The sequence below is a fragment of the Stegodyphus dumicola genome, chromosome 9, assembly GCF_044657685.1.
Source record: "Stegodyphus dumicola isolate Sdum_Otavi_A_Nest chromosome 9, ASM4465768v1".
Lineage (NCBI taxonomy): Eukaryota > Metazoa > Arthropoda > Arachnida > Araneae > Eresidae > Stegodyphus > Stegodyphus dumicola.
The window spans coordinates 130,679,622-130,702,480 of record NC_140776.1 but is presented as its reverse complement, the minus strand read 5'-3'; the positions used below and the strand labels follow the sequence as shown (position 1 = coordinate 130,702,480).

General features: G+C 31.5%; 1 protein-coding gene across 2 annotated transcripts in view; it reads left to right on the top strand.

Annotated features, from left to right (window-relative positions):
• Positions 1-22,859, top strand: part of LOC118183080 (metabotropic glutamate receptor 3-like) — an 80,442-nt gene that overhangs the window by 26,294 nt on the left and 31,289 nt on the right. Inside the window, exons 3-6 of one of the 2 annotated variants that reach the window (XM_035352506.2) lie at positions 1,443-1,668; positions 6,275-6,407; positions 11,176-11,333; positions 20,195-20,335. In XM_035352506.2, the coding sequence (XP_035208397.2) occupies positions 1,443-1,668; positions 6,275-6,407; positions 11,176-11,333; positions 20,195-20,335 (658 nt within the window). The remainder of the gene's footprint in view (positions 1-1,442; positions 1,669-6,274; positions 6,408-11,175; positions 11,334-20,194; positions 20,336-22,859) is intronic. The other variant, XM_085824123.1, reaches the window with a different exon arrangement.

Sequence of the window (22,859 nt, the reverse complement as noted above, 5' to 3'; positions counted from 1 at the left end):
CACGGAAGCGTGAAAGTTATCGTTTGTTTTCTTTGAAACAAAAAACATTTAGCTGCAGCGTTCTGCAGATGGCTTCCTGTTTCATGGAATAATAAAATTATAAGAATCTTTCAATGATGCTGTAATATCAGAAGTAATCCTCAGCGTTTAGATTATAAAAATAGCTAAATTAATTTAGTGCAAAAACCAAACCACGATGATCTCGATCCAACTTTAAAGGCACTGTTGTGTACTAGCAAGTGTATTATTATTGTTTCAATTTTGTTGCATTCTGTTTCTTTCACATTGCAGAAAATATTTCCTTTGCAAGTATTATGTTATTTTCATTTTAATGCCCATGTCATTCTTATATATCTGTTGCCTTAAAAAAAAAAGTACATTCAGGACTTTAGTTGAATTTAATAGACTTTCGTTGAATTTAATACACGTGTATAAGAAATGAAACTTCTTTTTCTGACAAACACTATTTATATGCAAAGTTACGACAAATGTTACATATTAAAAACTGGTCAATGTTCATAAAGTAATATTATTCAATTTAAAATACGTATCTCTATTTCGCTGTTCCAAATCTATATTAGTCTAACTTCAAAAATAAATTTTTATTTTTCAGACTGCTTATAAATATTGTGAATTTATTGTGTACTTGTGTAATGTTAGCTCCCAACGTCTTTTTTGCTATTTCCGAAAACTGACTTGTCTCATGCTTTCGCAGATTTCATCAGCAGAGAATGGATATACAATAAACATGAAATAGTTAATTAATAATCACAACACTTTTAATATGAAGGGTTTTAAATTATGAATACATTTATTAAAAATCTCTGCATTTAATACACCTTTAGGGAGTTAGCACAAGAAGAATTAACGCTTTTTATCTCTAGGAGGAAAAAATCACATTTATTTTGTACTAAATTCACTACACTACAGTGTTGTAAGAAGTGTAATATCATAGCCACAAAAATAAAACGCGCATAATAATCTTTTCGTTACTACTATCAAAATGTAAGCAAACGGTATGGAAGTGTACCCTCGACCCCAAGCAAGGTATTTCTAAGCGTAGAGGAAATGATGTCATGAGAAGCCATATCCAATCACGAAGAGGGACTTTCCCTTATTCCCGTGGCGCGGTACAGAATGCTTATAATATGCTCCCGGGAAGGGCATTTCACATTTTTCACATTCCTACATTGATATGACCTAAGGACCTCTACAAGGTAGCCAAATTTATGAAGTTTTTTGAAACAAATTCCTTCCACTGACTTTCTTCCGGTACTCAAATTAAACTTCTACTGCGTATTAAGTAAATATAACTCTTATATCCCTGATTAAATGTTTGCATTCGTGAAATAATAACAAATAATTATAGCGATCAAACTCATTTGCTTGCTGAATCGTTAATGTATTCAAAAGAGATTAACATAAGCAATTTCTTTAAATAGATACCTCAAGTCAGTTATGCATCAACAAGCGAAGAACTAGACAATCTACATAAATATCCTTTTTTCTTCCGAGTGGTACCATCTGATCGTTTTCAGGTTCGAGTCATTCTAGACATCCTGTTTACATTTCAGTGGACTTTTATCTCCGCCGTGGCTTCGAAAGGAGATTACGGAGAGACCGCTATCCAGAGTTTACAAGGTCTTATTCGGAATACTACATTCGAAGGTAATATGTTAGTACCGATTATTTTAAATTGCATTCTTTAATAAAGCTTTTCCCATGTTATCCTCATAAAAAGATATGCTGATTATTCTTTTCAAATGATGTATTTGAAAATAATGCCTGAACAAGGAAGTATTAAGATTAAAAATAAAAAAATCTGAAAGGTTTTTAGATTTTAAATTGCGTTCAAAGGGGCGTTTTTTTAACGTTTTGTGTGTTACCTTTATTTATTAAATATCATGTTCTTTGCACCTAAACCATAAAATACAGTTCAATAGCAATGTCGCAAAATAATTTTAAATTGAGCATATCTTTAGAATTTCCGATGCACAGTCTCAAGCGTTGGAGATAAAAATATTTTTTCTGTGCAATATTGCCATTGCTTGCTTTGAAATCCTTGAGTTTGTTAATCAAAAATTCTGTAAAATTTTACAAAATATGAAATCTATAATAAAAGAAATTTCAAATTTGGTCTTCATGCCCATATTCGTAGGAGGATTACGTTGTTCAAAATTCGATGGCTCTATGTACCGTTGTCTTATTACAATGCGAGAAATATACATACATTTATGCAGATTTTTCATTATTTAATTTCTTCAAATATAATACAGGACTCTAACATTTGGTGGCAAAGTGAAACGGACATTTATAGTGAACCAACGCAAGATCGCAAAACGAAAACAATAGTGTTTCAGGGACAAAGCCCCCTTGGACTAAAAAGAATAATTTAATGATTAATCAATTAAATTTCAATTTCGTTAGGAAATTTTGTGTTTGTCTCATAAACATTTATCAGAAAGAACCATACGAGAATTAAGAAATTGAGAAACAACATACTTTTTTGTTCTTTTCATGCTTTCATGTTTTCCACTGCTGTGTATTCATACTGCTGTACCTAAGATAGTTTAATGAATTTTTAAGCTATTTAGAATGTCATAGGTTTGATATCATAAGCTTTTAGATCTATCTTTGGGATTAATATAGTTTTTGAAGTAAATTTTAATCATTATTTCAGAAATACTGAGCTAAAAACGCATATTACTCAAAAGCAATTTATATGCTCAAACAGAATGTCTTACTGGTAATTGTTTTCTTAAAACACCTGATAGAGGTGTTAGTTTTTTTTTTTTTTTTTTTTTTTTTTTTTTAATAAACGCTGTACATAGCAAGAATTTTCATTGTCTTCCACAATTTAACATTAATTACAGCAGCAAACTGATCTTTCAGAATAATGTATTTTTTAAATGCGTTTTCCTATTTTTTATTTGCAACATAAAGCATTATTTTAGGAAATTATGCTGGAGAAAATCAAATGATCCTCGTTGGAGATTTGATGTGTAGTTAGTTACTCTTGAGCAAAAATAAGTACCGAATGGTCATAAAAAAATTCCTCGATGTAGGAACTTTTAGCGGCTATTCGCTCAACCAATCGAAATAAAATTCCAGACGTTGTTATTTCAATGTATGCGCTCGAGATTGTGGTGATTTGAAACAATATAGCTCTCACCGTTACGATTACAGTGAAAATTTTCTTGGCTTTAGACAATACGACCAGTAACTCAACATTTACAAATAAAAGCATAGGAATGGTACTGTAATACTTCTTTGGCGAAATGAAGCAACTCCAATGATGGAACACAGCAATAACTTTTATTTAACACTCAAAAAAATGGCGACATACAAACAAGAAGAGAAAACATATTCTATCATTTAAAAATAAATTACATTCTTCGTGCGAGAGTCGCACGAGGCACTCGAGTCTGGTTTCAAATATTGCCATTCACAAATACCTTAATGTTCATCTATTTAAATTATTTAATCTACAAGATTTTAATATTATTTAAAGCTGTTACAGTACCATACATAGCAGCAACTTCGAAACGTGTACATAGTTTTCACAGGTATTTATAGGACAGAGCATCAAAAGTATATGGCCCGTTTCACATACAATAGGCCCATAACACAGGCCCATTTCTGATGATAATTAAGAATTTCCTTTCAGGTATTAGATATATGAATTCGTTTCACCTGTTTTAAGAAATCTGTAACATTAGATACCAAATTTTGCTTACTTTAATGTATTATTAACATGCTAATATTCTTCAAATCAAATTATTTGTTATGAACGTGCATGAATAGCAAAAGAATACTTCAGATTTCACTAAATCCAATGAGCCAAGTCCAATCAGTGAATAAAATCATTTAGTCCTGGTAGTTCCATATGAACGAACTGGCTGCACGTGTGCTTTTCTTATATCCTCACTTATAAATAAATGCGAAATAGTTTCTTAAAAAAATCTGACTTTCATACAGACAACCTTAATATACTTTGTTGTAATCAAATAATCCAAAAAAATTCTCTTATGTTAAAATTCACTGGAACGTACAAAAATTAAGACTCCTTTTACTATAATCTAAGTATTAAGTAACATTGCGGTTTCTTGTTTTGGGAATTAACGATTATAATTTTATACTAAATATGATAAACCATACCGTACTACAAATTGCAAGCGTGGATTTCAAATTACAAATGATTGCACTTTCTAACCCTAATTTAATTATCTAGTCGTCCTACGCAATTAATTTTTAAGTTATGCTATGAATCACTATTACGTTCTTAAGAGAGTTTTGATTACAGAACAATATTAGGGGAAACAGTGCATGTAGAAACCACGCAGAATTTCATAAATACTTAAATGTTTTAATCATATTTATTATGACCAAACTATTTACATAATTTCCGTTTTTAAGCAACGCAAAGAAACGAAGGGAAAAAGCAATGCACGATAAGCATCAGTCTCTGAAGTCTCATTCATTTGTTATTTGAAACGCAATATTTCATAATTAGTTGAGGCCATATTAAGTAGATTTATTCCTGTTTTACTCTCAGTTGTGATATATTTTCTTGGATAAATATATTTACATTACTTGCAAAGTAAATATGCTCCATGTGAGCGTTCTTACACATGGAAGAACTACATAAAATTACGCATGAACGTTTATTTCCTAAAAGAATAGAACTAGAAAAAAAATTATTGGTGTCCAACTACTTACTTCTTTGGCTTAAGTAGATATGATATAGTATAGGATTTATACTCAATATTCATGGGATTGTTTATGTTGGCTGATGATTAACTGAAATATTTTTCAGTATGTTGCTATGGACGTTCTACCAGTCTGCGAAAATTGATTGCTAATTTAAGGCGCTCCACAGTGCAACTGCATGGTGTAAGTTCAAATTTTGCGCAAGACTTTGCGTTTGCCTGCTTACAGCAGGTGTAATATCGGTTGCTTCCTGTGCTGTAGCCTGGGCAAAGCTTTCAATAATATTTGGCTTATTGTTTGGCCCTTTCTGACGATATACATAAATTTGAAAGAGTTTGGCTGTTCGGTTAAAAAAAACACTAAATACACATTGTTAGATATTTCATACCTGATAAGTTAACTCATAAAATGCATTTGTAATTAAGTTATTGTTTTATTACTCATCATGTAATTTTTTTAAAAAAAAAAGCACAGTTATAATACCTGAGAATATTTAAAATCTATGTTAAATATTTGCTGTAAAACGTTTACTCTTACCAAAAATAGATACCCCAGCCATGAATTTTATGACCAAAAAATTTCTTTACCTTCTAAAAGGTACGTCAGTTGAAATGAAAACGCAAATCAATGCATGATATAGAAAAAAATCTTTGCGGTTAAAGACAAGATAATTGGTTCATTACAGACGAAAAATAAAGTTACTAAATAACTGTTAGGGAAACAAGAGTTGTCAAGGAAAAATCCGAGAAGTAAACAACAGAAGAGAAATAACAAATATAACTTTATGCATGTTATTAAATTATATTCATAAAAATGAAATAAACTTTAAAATTTTTTATTATAAATTTAACATAAATTTGTATAACAATTAATGTAATATGTGAAGTATTATCCCATAACTGAAATAAATTATTTTATAATTAAAACAATACAAATGTATTCTCAGACGTTGTTGTTCATATTCTTTCAAAATCCAAGTCGATAGTAAAAGAACACAGGTAGTCGTCAGTCAACATTAGCTTCAACAATATGAAATTTAAAACTAAAAAAGAACTTATTTTTGTATTCCTACTGGTTTTAGAAAAATACATTACATATTTTGAGAGAATTGCAATATATGTTCTCTCGTCTCTAAGCAGCATTGAAGATTTTGAGATCCTTAAACGTAGGTACGCAGAATTAAATATTGAAAAAATAAATATATTTAAATTTTCCCCAGATAGTTGTACAAAATGTTTTGCTATCATATTGGATATCACAGTCCCTTACGCAAATCTTCCTTTCTTTTTTAAAGGTTTTTCCCCAAAAAGTTTACTTTAATTCTTTCCCTATCTCAAGTACCTTTAAGCTTCAGGTATATAATAGTAAAATTCAATTCATAAAATTGCCTTCCGTTATTAATGTCGTTAATCATCCAGAATTTTAATCTTAAAGTACCTCCCACGTACTATTTTTATCCATAATATTATAAGCAATGTTTATAAATCAAATTCTTATTGTTTAAATATGGCTATCTTTATATTTTCCACAATCCATTTAAAAAAATATGCTTTTTTTCTCTTAGAAATCTGTTTTGCTACAGTTCAGATTCTTCCGAGGAATCCGACTTCAGAAGACTATGACTCAGCCATCCACCATCTTGAAGAGTACGAAAAAGCGAGAGTCGTAGTAGTATTTTTGAATGAAGATAAAACTAAGTAATAATTTATTTCTCAATGTCTGTTTTAAATGTTATTTTCAGTTATCTATGCAAACCAAATCCAAAAATGAAATTTTATTTTTTTCAACATTTCTCTGCATAAATGTTCCTAAAATTGAAACAAATTGCAAACTTCAAGATAAATCCGGTTGGAAATTATTTTCACAAAATTCTTTGTGATAATATTTTTAATTTAGAGTTGGCAACTGAAAAACTTCATTCACATTGCTCAGATATAAATACGAATTGATTGCTTCGAAATACCACCGTTATCAGCACAAAATAAAGAACTTTTTTTTTCGTTTGGTGAAATTACTTGTTTATTTAACGCCAACAGCAATTAAAATGCTTAAATAACTTTCTGAGCATATTATTTTTTTTACCAAATATAAAATTGTAGCTATTATTAATTTTCAAGTAGGAAGATTACTCTTCCTCTCTATTAGTTTTGTAATGCATAAAGTATGGGAAAAAATATTTAAACAGGTATTTCTTTTGTATCATTACTGAAGAAAAAAAAATCGCTTTTTTAATTGTGAATCAAAATATTAGGATAAACAAAAAAGATTCCTGATAAGGTTTTTTGAATCTTCGGATTTCTTCTTTCCAATATTTATTGGAAATTTTCTGGAACTCTGCTTCGATTATCCATTTCTCTCATCTTGAAAATTTCTCTCATTCAAACAATCTTCTCTACACCTGCCGATCCTGTGTTCATTGGCATATTCGCACTCTAATTTAAAATATAATGGAAAGTAAATTTGAAATTTTTGACTTCCTTATATTTTGGAACAGAAATCTGGTTTACTAATCAAAAATAATTTAAGTCGCATAATTATCATTAACCCTCTAAAAAAAGAAAAAAGGTTTTGCTTTTATTACGTACACTATGTGCACAAAATTCATTACACTACCTTTATCTTCACAACCGCAGATAATATATACTTACAATTATACAAATGTTTCAGATAACGCAAATAATCATATTTTGGCATTTTTAAATTTAAAAAAAATCACTTTACAGAGATTACAAAATCCAACTTTTTATATGTTCCCCATTTATAGTCAAGATAAATTTATACCTATATGTATGAAATAAAAAAGAAAGGTTTTAACTCCCCTATAAAAGATAAAAATATTTAATTATAAAATTTTGGGTATTTGATGTTATTTTCAACTTTATGTTGTTTAACTTATTTTAACTAAGTTTATTTTTTGAGTTATTTTAACTTTCCTCAATAAATAAGATATATTCAAAGCTCATTTCCCCCCTAAATGCTATTGAATTCTTTTGTGATTTGCTATTACATAACATTCTTTGATTTATAATTCGTTAAAATTTGTATGCTGAAAGAGTTTTACATATGTAATTTATAACTTTTCAAACTCTAAAAATGCGTTACAAGTATTCTCATGAAATTTTATTATTTTAAAATCCTAATCGTATAAATGTAGAAAAATTCATTAAATTAGAAATATTTTTCATTTTTAAAAATCTAAATAATGTACGAGTTGGCTATATGCCAAAACTGAAGCCTTTCCAGTATTTTCTAACATGTGAATTCTATTAGATTCTGTGAATATCATTTCCTTTCTGAAAATATTCAAATTATTGATCAATACGTTTTCCACCAATATCATAGAAATACTTGCCACTTCATATATTATCAGAAATTTTACTCTAGACTCTTTTTTAAACAAAACAAACTACATACATTTGCAAACATTATTCCGCTTTCAGTCTGAATATGATCCCCTGAATAAGAATCCAGATTTTAAAATAAATATCTGAGTTAATTTTCGTCTTACGGAAATCACAAATTTTGTAATTTATTTTGTACAACGAGTATCGAATTTTCCTAAATATAGGTATAGAGACCGGGAGAACGTAAAAAAAAATTAGATTTCGTAATTTTGATGAAAATTTTTTTAAGAATTTCAAGACAAATATTTGCGTCATTTAACATTTTTGTAACTGGCATTATGTCTACTTGCAAAAATACGGTATAAACTTTTGTGAACAGGATGTTCACAAAAGTTTATACCGTATTTTAAAACAAAATCCTCGTAATCTAGAAATTTCAGATTACAGTTAAGAACCTTGAAACGTACTCCTGCTACCTATTCCTCTTACATATCATTATATCATTTAGTCAAAAAATTTGAGAAACAAACAGCAAAGTTACAGCAATGTAAAAAAAAATATAATTCTCTTTCCTTCTTAAATAGCAATGCTTTTTATTCTCAACATATAAAACGAAATCTTTATTACTGAATAAAATTAAAATTCAGCTCAAGAAATGTTTCAGTTTTGAAAGCTCCCGAGTTTGTTTCTACATTCCAGTTTTCAGAATAAAATGGTTAAAATTTATCAAAATATTATTAAAATATATAATCATTTGAACAAAACAAAAAATTAATTATATATAGAGGTCTGTGTGTTACATATTACTAATATTATTCCATCTTATCATTAGATTTTCTTTTGGAAGCAGACGATTGCGCTTACAAGATGCTGAGTGCTAGAAATTTTTCATCGGCTTACCATAAAGTTTATGAATAGGTTTTATTTATTACACTCATGATATGAAACTTGTTACAAAATATTAAGACCCCCTCCCCAAAAAAATGCGTTCTTAAATTAGTTTTGTTACCCTGATTGTATTTTTGGAATATTGAAGATAATTTCAAGGTACTCCAGAGAGTCTCTTGACTCTCTTTTAGCTTACCTTTTTATAAGGTTCTCTCTTGTATCTAACCTTTTTATCACAGCATTACAGAGTGTTGAGATCTATGAGTTTCGTGGATTCAGACTGCTAGATGACAACACTTGATGAAGATTCAAAAAGCAATTTATTCGTCAGTATTACACACGTTCCAAAGACTCGTTTACATCCATCGAAAAACTGCCATAAACACGCTGAAACAATCAGCAATATATCCTTCAGGCTATCAGGCTATAACGGTGAAGACGGTTTCACGGCAAGCACTAAAGTAAAGCTTCCGACTTGGTCGGTCGCTCTCGATTTCGGAACTCAAGACACTACTATTGAACTTAACATGCTACGATACTCTAGATACTCTTACTACTCAAGGTACTCTAGATACATTCGGTGTACAAGCAGTGCATACGAGGTGTGACACACAAAAAAACGAGACTAAGTGTGTATCTTGAAAACAGAGTGGAATTGGCAACAACTATTGTAGTGACGTCATGGCCACATATCCTCCTCTATCCATGCGGCCAGTTTCGACTCAACCGACAGCGCCAGTGTGGAGTACTGCGTCATTGAGTGAATACGTGCAACTACATTCTGCCTGAAAAATGTCTAATGTAAAAACCGAACAGCGCATCAACCTCAAATTTCTTGTGAAACTTAAGAAAATCAGCCACGGAGGAAACATTTCAAATATTAACAGAGGCTTATGGAGATGAAACTTTGTCTCGTGCGCGTGTGTTTGAATGGCATAAGCGGTTTTCAGAGGGAAAAGGCAGTGTGGAAGATGATGAACGTGATGGGCGCCCATGGGGTAGCCCAGCACGTTCATCATGATTGAATGGGTTTCCAGTGATCAGACTGTTAATCAATACTACTTCATTGAAGTACTAAAAAGACTTCGTGAAAAAATTAGGAAAAAAAGGCCACAGTTCTGAAGTGATGGATGGCTGTTGCACCAGGACAATATACCCACACACAGGGACCTATCTGTCAACAGTTTCTGACCAACAAAAACGTTACTGTAATGGAGCATCCTCCTTATTTACCTGATTTAGCTCCATGCTACTTTTTTTTTCCTAAAGTTAAATCTTAATTAAAGGGAACCCATTTTACCTCAGCTGAAACGGTTCAGGCAAAAACGGAGAATCTCTTTAAGGGCCTACCAAAATCCTCGTTCCAGAACTGTTACCAGTAAGGGCAGCACCGAATGCAGAAATGTGTGAATACTGAAAATATACCTACCTGCTTTGAAGGAGATAATGTCACGGAGAACTTATTCAATGATTACTGTAAGTACAATGATTTATTGGACCAGTCTCTTTTTTCTTGTGTCATACCTTGTACAAAAGTTTTGACCTGCCTTCGAGAACACTCTCTGGAGAACTGGTAAGAATCCGTCCTAGAATGTTCCCTCTCCGTCTGTGGTATATCACCAATTTTGTTGCTAAATAAACGATTTCGCACCAAATCTGGCAACCCTGCCTTTCCTTGCCACTTCCTGGCAACCCTAACCCGCTTTGCGGGGAAGCTATCTTACCGCACCTGGGCCTTTTGTAACAATAGTTAACTAAAAGTAATATAGAAAAAAGGTAAATGAAAGATCATACGCATCGTTAGATGTTAATAACGATCGCTAACAAAAGTGATTATAATTCTTCCAATTTTTAATAAAAAGGAAGAACGTAAGAAAACTTGCTTCCATTCAATATTTTTATAGTTTTTCTCTTCACTTTTCATATTTCATCATTAAATGAATATTTTTTATTTGAATTACTTCTGACATATTTTTAAACTATAAAAATTAATCGAAAGAAAATTCTTAATTTTACTTCCAACCAAATCAAATTGCAGTTAGTTTCAGTATTCTAAGTTGCATAGATGCTGCTTTCTGTTGAAGCTTGTTGAAAAATTAAATTCGTGCTTATAGACGCCATCAAACATTTTGGATCCGGAACCATTTAAAATCAACAGATTCCAGTTATGAATCTTCTACACACTAAATTTGTAAATTTTACTATTACATTTGTAAATGTTTATATTCCTTAGAGATCTCTTAACTGCAGTAAGGCGCAATCGAGTTCCTTCTGAGAGGTTTGTGTGGATTGGGAGTGATGGCTGGGGCGCCAAAACGTATCCTGTGGAAGGAAACGAAATGCAAGCGGCAGGTGCTATTACCATATTACCAAAAAGATTCCCAGTCAAGGGTAAGCTAGTTTCAGATTGATTTTTTATCATTTGTCATACTGAGTTTTTCAACAGTTTTATTTATTTATTTCACCAATTCAACTCTCGCATCACAATTTGAAAATGCTTCATGTTTGTAAAAATATGAAAGAGTTATTCTTGGTACGAATGGTTTCTATTTTATTCACTGAAACTTCCATTCAGTCTAAATGGAAATATAAAATGAAATTTTTACCTGTTAAATCTGCATCTATTTCTTTTACACTGTACATTGTGTCCACACATGTGCTTATCCGGTCTTTATTTGTGCAAATATTAGTCGTAAGCATGCACAAATATAGGCTTCCAACTCCAAAGGTACTACAAATAACGCAGATATTTATGTTTTGATATTTTTAAATAAATAAAATAAATCGATTATGTAAAAATTACAAAATAATCTTTTTATGCATAACATCACTTCTTCTACTTACATATAGGAAAGTTTTATACTCAATGTAAAATATAAAATACAAAAACATGCAAATCTCGTACGATCAAAATTGACTGTTACACTTTAAAGTGGGCATCAAATTTAGGAGTCGCACACCAACTGGAGAACGAACGTTTCCAACTCTGCCTAGCTAAAATTAAAATATCAATTCAGAAACCTGATGTTAATAGATTAAGTGAAGAGCATTTATATGCAGCTTATTGTAAAAAATATTCATCAATGTAATTTTTTGAAAAGAAGATCTTATTCACAAGATCATACAGAAAAATGTTTTAAAAACAGGCCGATTTTCCAGTATTCAGCGGTATTCCTCACTGGTGGAGCACTTTCATATAAGAGATCCAGTACTAAAGGAACCAACATGAATTCTTCCTTCAGGTATTAAAAATGTAGCTACATTCATACGAAAAAGCTACTATTTCAAAACGGAAACAAATGTTGATATAGCATCATAGCATTATATATATATATATATATATTGGTACTCAAAATTAGTGTATGTTTATACATTGGGAAACTTTTCTTTTGTGATATTTTAAATCATTATTTATTTAAAAACATGAATTTCACATTTATTTTTCAAGAGATATACATAAAGCATATATGAACAATTTTGAATTTGTATAGTAGAATCTGAGCTTGATTCACGAAATCATTTGTGAAACTGCGAGATATATAGTGATTCGCGCAAGGCATTTTGCATGTATAACATGCATATAATTCAACAGTTCATAGGCATATGTTAAACAACTACCTGCTTTTAATTGTATTCTAATGAACATTGAGTCAGAAGTTCCTAACATAACTCATAATGTAAAACACTGGCAAATTTTAGTACTGGCGCATAGCTAAATCGTAATATTGTTTGCATAGATTAAAAGTTAAAAATATTTCTAGGTTATTGGATTTTTTCGGTGATTATTAATAAAGTAATAAAACTTCATGTCACTTTAAAATGTTTGAAAACTTATAAAATACGTCAGTGAAAATTCTTTCCGCATACCAACTACAATACAATTAGTTAAATGGCAAACGAATATTAATTTAATGATATTTAACCGGGAAAAAATAAACCTAGCCACACTCTCAAAACAAGTTGAAAATGACGCCAAATATTCTAAATTTTGAAATTAAATAGTTCATTCAATTTTTAACGAACTAGAGTCAAATCATTTGTTTCATATTTCTCTTATGAAAATAAAATTTTCATAAGTGAAAGGACCTGGGGAACGTATACACAGCTATATATCGTTATTGTTAAACAATAGATATTTTCTTAACTCAGAGTACCAAAATATGAATATGAGTGTTATTTAAAACCTTTTTGCAAGTTAAAGCGTATATCTAAGAACAACGCTTGAGAAAATTAAGGCCGGATAAAGGTTTCTGTGGACACAGTGTGTGTGTGTGCAAATGTATGTATGTCCTCCTCTTTTTATCAAATTTGTATAGGTAAGAGAAAAAAAGACGTTTGCGAAATTATTGGTAAATTTTGCAACAGTGATTAAAAAAAGAATGAATAGTACAATTGGAACAGCTAATTCTCGTTTGGGAATGGATTTCTTCACTGGAGATGACACCATTCAGTTTTCAAAAATGAATCCAGACTCCTACGCTATATGTAAACCTGACTTAACAGTTATTCACCAGGCTTTCATCTACCTTATTGCCACAGCAGAATTTAACATAACACATAGTATTACACAGTGTATCCTTATCGTAATGATAAAATCCTGCGATAGATTTTTTTATTTATTATTCTCTGTGTTAAATCATAGTTAGTGTTTGAATATGACCCCTGTAAATGACAGTCTCGTTGCACCGACGATCTTGACGTGGCTGTCATTGGCTCCAGTAAGCACTGAGAATGCTTCAAAATTTCTTTCTTCTTCAGTGACGAATGCTTAACGTAGATATCAATAATTCATCTTCCAATAAAAGCGGTGCAATCGCAATCGTGCTCACAGCCAGAGTAGGCACGGAATATTTGCAACAGGCACTTCCTCAGAGATTTATTTCGCGGTTTAGCGAAATTTCTTTGCCGCCCTTATTCTCTTATGTAACATATGTTAGTTTACCTATAGCCAAGAAGCATTCCCCACAACTACAGTAGTGCAACTAAGGTCAGCGTCAGTTCCGCTGCCGAAGCTGTTGTCAGCTGCATCTGCCTATCGTCTAAGCTCGAGGCTACGGCTCCAGGTTTTAGTTTCAAAACCACGCTATAACTCCTCACAGCCTTGATTTTCTTTCCTTAAAGCAAGGAAAGTGAGCATTGGCATCTCTAAACGGACACTGTGCTTAGAACCCCAGACTATTTCATTCAGACCCTGCCATTATTAGTAGCCATGAGGATTGCATTACCGCTAACAATGGACAGTATCCACGGTTTCTATGTTTTTGCATCAATCTCTGAGGCTTTTTAAATCAGTACCTTCTTAAAGTTTAAAAATTTTGTCGTCCGTGATATATGCTGCTGGGTGCGGTCGCAGCAGCTCTAACATCAATATCCAAACATATTTTAGAAAAATATATGGATCCTATTGCCGTCATTTGATATAAACCATAATCAAGCATTGACTAATAAATAACATTCCAGTAGTAAATATTTTAAATGGAGAATAATAATTAATAAGGGGTTGTAATACAAATAATAAAATTCTTTAAATGCTGAAAATATGTGGAAAGCAATGGATGCTTATTTTCAGCGTATTATCTCCCTCACTGATCCTGAGAAAAGTGTTAATATCGGTAGGTTGATAAAGCTCTGGAATTAATACAGTCATCTAATCTGCTACGAATAATAATTCAGGAAGTTTTCACCCCAACTAAAAAAAAAATCATGCTTCTCTCTAATGATGCCTGATTCTCGAGAAGAATTTCAGCATTTTCAAAAGAATTTCCTAAATATACGAAATCTCAAATAGTCCTGTCAACATTTAGCAATGATCATTTTAAGACTCTTAAAATCACAAACAACCAAAACATGTTTCTGGACAATCCTAAGTGCATGAAAGTACGGGAGTCTCCGGGCTACATGCTTTCTTGAGCTAATTTAAATTCTCAAAATCCAACTCTTCACACAGCCATAAGTGTAAGTAAGTATTAAACAAGAGGGAACTTTGGATTTGCTCTAATGTTAGTTTAAAAGAATTAGAAATAACAGCAACAGAAAAATTCTGCATTAGGAGTTATAATGTCTTCAGTTATCTTATAATTAAAAGTAATATTCTAAATTGCAGCTCTAGAGTTAAATTGCGGAGCAAGAAGCTTGAAAAATGAAAGGCGCGCTTGCGGAGAATCGAACCACATGTTCCGAGGATCCAGCTACTAACTGGCTGTGCCCTAAACCCACGCACGAGAGATGAGTTATAATGCTTTACAAATTCCAAAGAATCAGAACATAGTTTCATACAAGTAAAAATGAATATAAAGGTCAGTTAAATTAATGAAAATAAGCAATAAATACATATTTAGAATTTTCCTTGAAAAGGCAAAGAGTTTCATAAAGTTCTTCCAATCTAATTTAATCCTTTCATGGTAAATGTTCTGGTATGTCAAAACTACCGTTTAAAAAAATATTGCTTGCTATTTAGATAGTTTCAGGATGCATTCCCTGGATCCGTGATAGCAATAGCATCGTGAAATTGTGCACTGTGACACTGATGGGCTCCATCACCAATAGATGTCATCAGTTTGTTCTGAATGTTAGGCGCAGATGATGTCTTAGGTAACAAATCTAATCATTCACCATGACAATTCGTAGTTTTGTAAGACCTATCTCTGTTATTCCTCATAAGCTAAATTAGATCCTACAATGAACCTGGCAAATTCTCGCACAGGCGTGAAGAAACCAGCACAGAAGAAAGGGTGAAAAATAACCCTTTATTAATTCAAACTAATTTAACAGAAAGGCACGGACTTCGTGCGTTACAAAAACCCCGTCCACTTGTGGCAGGAATTGAAACGTAGAATATAATACAAGTCAAACCTGAAATAAATAGTGCAAGGACGCACTTAAATTAACGCCTAAGAGGTGGACTCACAGAAATCTAACCGGCGTGTTACTAATCCGATAAGGCCAAGAGGCTTACCTCGAAATAACAACGAAACGTGCGCTTGACTAGCGAAACACCCTCTGAAAAAATTGAGATATTCACACGTTTAAATAGCACTTCGCTTAACTTTAAACTTACATCCTGGCGAGAGAATGTGAGGGGAAGCTGAGAAGTTTAGAACAGGAAATGAAATTTAAAATAAATTTGTTATGTAAAATAAGGAAAACCCTATAGTATCATCATATAAACATTATTACGGATCTCCTGCAATGGTAGCGATGGAAGATACTGCACTCCACTCACCCAGTTCGAGTCTCTATTACTACGATATCTTCCCTAAAATGAAAGAATCACAATGAGGGATCAACTACAACGTGTTTTAGATGGTCGTTGCGGAACATGGCATGTACATGACGTCAGAAGAAGACATGCTAATGGTCGACGTCTTCCAATAAAATAGTAGAATATGATAGACATGCCAGACGACTATACTGAGAGATTGTAACAGTTTGTACCTAGAATCATAAAGTCTTTTCAGATCTATCACCGCATTGTCCCTTAATTTTTACTCAGCTCTTGTACTTAATATCCTTCGTACTTTGTTTTTCATTAAAAAAACAACAAAGAAGGTGCCACAAATTTATTTGTATTCCTTATGCAAATAAAAATATTTAAAAGGTTTTTTATACGCTTTAAAAATCCATATGTTTCATTGCTATAATCAACTGCAGGAGAATCATGGGTTACCAAATTCAAGCACATCTTGTGCTGATAAATGCCAAAGAAGAATTCTAAATTAAACGTACGCTAGAAATGTACAAATTTATACAATGTTTAATTTACGAAAAAACTATCTGAAACTATCTCTGTTTCTTTATATAAATGTGGACGCAACAAAAGAACTCACAACTCTTCAGCTCTTCAATTATTCTTAACATAATTACGCAACCCTCTCCTGGGAGAAGCGCTTTTTCTTTCTAACGAAAAACCTTTCTTTAAAGCAAAAACAGGGATAAAAACAATTTGTAAAGTGCTTTCATACCGCATTTTTCACAAAGTTATGCTTTAATTTATGTTTTCCTCCTTGAAATATTTTTTTTTTTTTTTTTTCAAAAATGCTTTAATTTTAGATTACTTGTTTCTCTCAACTTAGCCGAGAGAAAATGGTTTTATAGCAGACGCATGATTTAGAACAGAAGACATCCCCATAAATGATATTTTATTTGAGATTGCAAGATTCTTTTTAAAAATAATTGCTGGATATCTTAAGATGCTGCTATTTTTGAAATATTTTTAACAACTTCAGAAGTTTCCGGCGTGAATTTCATAGCGAATATTTAAATGAGTTTCTTTGTTTAATATTAATGATGGGGCTTGAATCTCTTCTTTGGACATAAGAGCTATTTTGGTTCTATTTTAATATGCTTTTTTGCATGTTATACTCATATATTATTTGCTTTTGGAAATATTTTCTTTTTAATTTTGCAAAATATACGCTTTTTTCAAATGCATTTCCACCCGAAAATATCTTTTTAAATGCATCTGTATTTAAGACACAATAACACGCCGAATAAATACTGATTCAGAAGTCAAACAACAAAAACAGTTTACCGTAAACCTTCATCGGTTTGCCTTCCACCACACTTTAAATCATGTCATCCGACTAAACAAAAGTTAGCTTCATTTTATTCCTATCTTTTCCGTGCTCTTCAAGTTTGCTCCTCCAAACTAGCCCTTGATGAAGAACTAAATTATTTAAAAGCAATAGCTATTGACAGGGGCTTTTCACCCAACATTATTAATCAAGCAGTTAAAAAATTCTCATCTCAACACACTAAAAGCCACACTCTTATTTTAGGAGATTATAAAAATTCTGTTGTCATTCCCTTCTTTCCATCAATTAGCTATAAAGTTGCACATATTTTGCAGAAATTTAACTTTCGGGTTGTTTACTCTCCCATCAATAAAATTCCAACTTCTATACTCAAGGACCCCATTCCGGATATGAATTCCTGGGGTATTTATAGGATTCCTTGCCAGTGCGGTTTAATTTACATTGGCCAAACTAACAGAGCCTTAAAATTTCGCGTCAAAGAACATGAGGCATATGTTAGAAAAAAGGAAACACAGAAGTCTTCTGTTGCTCAACATTGTTGGTCCGAAAATCACACTTTCAATTTTTTTGCTGCCAAAATTATTCAAAAAACATCTTCCATTGGAGAACTGGATTTTCTGGAGGCATTTCACATTCATAAAAATCTTTCTGTTCTAGTTAACGATCCTAATTCCAATCCAAATTTGCCTTCGGCTTTTAGAGAAATTATGTTTTAGTTCTGGTTTCGCCAACAGATGGCGCCACTTGCTTATTCTTGTCCAGGCTTTCTTATCTTATCTAAACATTATTTCCTATCTTGTTCATTTGCGGTTTTGCAGCTGAAGATGATGGTTCGGTAAAACCATCGAAACTAGTCCTGTGAAAATTTTGTGAATTAACGCTGATTTTTGTTGTTTGACTTCTGAATCAGCATCTGTATTTATTATCACGAATAATTATTCAGTAGTAAAGTAATTTGGCTTTATGAATAAAATTCAAAATTTTGTACGATGCTTTGAAGCTTAGTAAATAAATTGAATTTATATTAACAATATTTTAGGATGCCTTTACTTTTTTTAAATAATTTGTTGGCAAATATTTTATCCAATTTTATATGATTCTACAAACATGCTATTTTAACAATTTAAAAAAAAATTATTTATTTTAATTATTTAAATATAAATTCTAATTAATATAAAAAATTTAGGCAACATGATAATGTCAGAAAAATTTTCCTTCTCTTCCCGATTTTTAATATCAATCGCTCACTTCCAGTTTTGAACAATCAGTTATCAACTGTTCATTTCACAGTATCTGGCATAATGAAACTGAAACAAGGTCATTCAGTTAATGTTGTTTGCAAGTTTTGTTTGGAAGTGTCATTTTACAGTTAGTGAAAAGGAAGGTTATGAAAATGTGTTCAGGAAGAATAGAAACATCAACGAACCGAAGGAGATAATGATAATAAAGCCAATGGATGATAATGATAATAAAGCCACTGGATAGTCATTTTATTGCACAATTCATTTTCAAAAGTTAAATATGACGCATTAATAAATATTTGTTAGTTGAACTGTAACCAGATTATACTAGACATGAAAACTGCTCAAATAAACGCAAAAGGCATCAGCGATTCTGTCATAGTGATAAAAATTAAGAGAGATTCTTACCTAGAACTAAAACGCAATGGACATTCCATGTTTTATAAGGAAGAAAAATTTCAGTATGTTGCACATTAATTGACTACAGGAGCGCGTCCTGTACAATGAATGCTTGTGTAAACTCCGCAAAATATTATCAGCTTATTCTTCAGATATGATTTTTTCATTGGTATAACTTAGACCAATATTGTATAAAGGTCCAAAACATTTCTAGAAAATGAATAACGCTCTGTAAGACATCTCCATAGTATTTCTCATGCATATTCGATCAGGTTTAGATAGCAAAAGAAAGCTGGTTGTTGTATGGATTTAATATCCTCATGTTTTCAGGTAGAATGGCTTGATGAGGACTTGCACTGTCATCCATAAGAACTACTTTATCAGTACCACTAATATGTTTTGTACCCATTGAATATTTGAGCTGCATTTTATAGAATGATACTCTTCTACATATGAATTAACATACTTTGCCGTTTTTAAACATAAAGGGATGTTCAAGAACTCAATGTGCCGCCACACGCTAGAATACCACCGCTACCAAAACACTTTGTTTGAAGTTGTCGCAAGCAGAAGAATGAACCGATGTACTCTGATGTTGAATACACGGTGTGAATTATCCTGTATAATATATATGATGCAAACTAACCAAAAAATAGACTTACCGGACATCAGTCCAACCACAACTCTGTATCACTCTGCATCTCTATGCTGTGGAGTGCAATTTTTTGGAAAGTTAATAGGATGCAGCTTGCTCTCTGAAAAAAGCCCACTAGACTAAAGCCTACAAGGCAAAAGCCTCGAAAAAGAAATCATGCAGTCAATGATTGGTCACATGATAAATAACTGCATGGATAAAAGACTACATTTTATATTGCTCGCTTACCTCAGTTGTCTATGAATGACAAGCCTGGAGCTATGGTACCTTTGATACCTGCTTGTTACTTAATGTGTAAGTAATCAAAAATAAAATCCATGTTATTTGATTAAAGAGTTTATATTTCATACTCATTTGTTTGCAAAGTGAAACATTTTTATTCATATTTTATTTATAACTTACCTTAAACGAATGTCATTTCAGCAGGTTTCAATGAATACTTCAAGTCACTGAATCCACGTAATAATACCAGAAACATATGGTTCAAAGAGTACTGGGAGGCTCAGTTTGACTGCACGTTTAATGACAGGAGTCTGTTAAGCGAACGGAAGAAACTCTGCACAGGTTCAGTATAAAACATTTATCAACTATATTTCCTTTTAATACTTTGTCAAATATTTTGATACGCTATCTGTTTCGGATAAAATGTTATTGTACCTCTGATTCATTCATCCTTTTTTTAAACTAACTGTTCTTTTCAGCACTGAGCCATTTACCACAAGGTAAACTGCGGGAAAAAAAAAAAGACAGTTCTATGTCTCCTGTTCTATTGGGCCGATTGACGAAATTCAACTCGCGTTTTTAATGTCTCGAAAGCGCGACTTAGGATATATATTAGATTTATATATAGCATTGTTCTAATATAGGTATTTTGACACAAAATCGGACTTTTTCTGAAATGACAATTTGTTTTCCCATATTTCAATTCTACGACTCAAATTACGCCAAACTACCAAGTTTTGTAAAAACCGCACGAGCAGTTTTTAAAAAATTAGTAAGTAGGTGTACGTAGTAAAGTAGGTGTGCATTGTTGGTAACAAGAAAAGTGGGCATTGATTTATCAGGCGTTGAGGACAAGAAGCAATAACAAAAAATCATCAATGAGAATTGTGAAAGATAATCTTCAGCCTTGATATAAGCTAACTTGTAAGCTCATCATAATTAGGAATGTCTTAAATTTCTGTGAAATCAGAACACTTCATTTTAACATTTTATGAGTCGACAGATTCAATTTTCAGATCCCTGTAGATAATAGAATTTTGTCACTAACCAAGGTACTTTTAGTGGGCATTTATTTTCAAAGTTTGCATTTATTTCTTTTACGGCGAATTTATGTGAGCTATAGTAATAACAGAAGGCTTGATATATATTAGAATATACAATGTTACCTAAAATTTACAGCAATTCTTTTTAAAGTTTATTTATTAGTCCAAAGGAGCTTTGTTCCTGAGGGACTACTGTTTCCGTTTTGCGATTTTGCGTTGAAGCACCAAATATTAATGTCCGTTTATGTCCGTTTCACTTTGAAACTGTTGCCACCAAATATTAACGTTCTGAATTATATTTGAAGAAATTAAATAATGAAGAATCTGCATAGATGTATGTATGTTTCTCGCATTGTGATAAAACAACAGTACCTAGAGCCATCGAATTTTGAATGACGTAATCCTACTGCGAATATGGACATCTGGAAACCCAAATTTGGAATTTTTTTTATTATTGATTTTATATTTCGTAAAACTTTAACGAATTTTTGATTAACAAATTCAAGGATTTCAAAGCGAGCAATGGCAACATTGTAGAAAAAAAACATCTTTATCTCCAGCGCGTAAGACTGTGTAATTCTAAAGATTTGCTCAATTTAAAACTATTTTATGATATTGCTCTTGAACTGAATTTTATGGTTTAAATGCGAAGAATATGATATTTAATAAATAAAAATAACACATAAAATGTTTGAAAAACGCCCCTTTGGAAGTAATTTAAAATATGAAACCTTTCAGATTTTCTCTTTTTATTATTATTATTATTATTATTATTATTATTATTATTATTATTATTATTATTATGTGTGTGTGTCTCTGTGTTCTTTATCAAACAGGAGATAAGAAAGCAAAAAAACATTTTAAATTTATTTTTCATCTAAAGTAATTTTATAATGTGAAGAATTTTCATGTTTACAAAGGTAAGTAATTAAATCTTGAATATAATGCATTTCAGAAGGAAATTCATTCATAACTGAAAGCAGAATGAGGATTTTGAAAACTGTATGAAATACAAAAAGGACTTATGTAAAAGCAACCATGGTACTTGCAAAGAAAAATTTTCCTAACTAAATTTCTGAGGATGATATCTTTAATAAGGATAACATAATAATTTTTAGTCACAGTTCATTTCTTATAGTTGAGTAAAAATTAATGATATATTTATCTAGATTCTCATCGTCTGAGGCATTCTGATGTCTCAAGTGGTGTTTACGATAAATTGCATGTTTTGAAAAATATGCTTGTAACAAAAATATATTGTTACGGTTTTTGTATTGAATTAGCTATTTTTAAATAGAATTAATTAAAATAGTTTTACATTACTGTGCAATGCAGCACGAGACTTATTTGAAGAGAAAGCTACGCCGAAAAAATTAAAAATACAGGAGCACGCGCATTTAATGAATAGATATCTCGTAATTGTACTCTTTTGCTATCCAGAAAAATCGAGAACATTCTTGTGCTTTTTAAAAAGCTTATAAAAGCGGAATCAAAACCTCTCAATTCAGTTTTGTTTAGAAACTGTTGTTGTTTACTGTAGAGAATTCGCGGTGAAATCGGATTAGCTTTCCCTATTTTGAATGAGTTCTGTTGAAAGTTTTTGGTAGTTTAAAAAATAACTACTGCGATATTGTATGAATATCTGAGGAAATTTAAGCATTTTGTTTTTACTTGTCGTGATAAAAATTAATTTTATTCGCTTTTCATCGGGCATATGTCTTCAATTTATTACGAACCCGTACGCACTCAACAATATCTTATTGAAATGGCAATAAAACAAGGAATAATTAAAAATTTTTAGACTGCCTCTGTTTCACATTCCC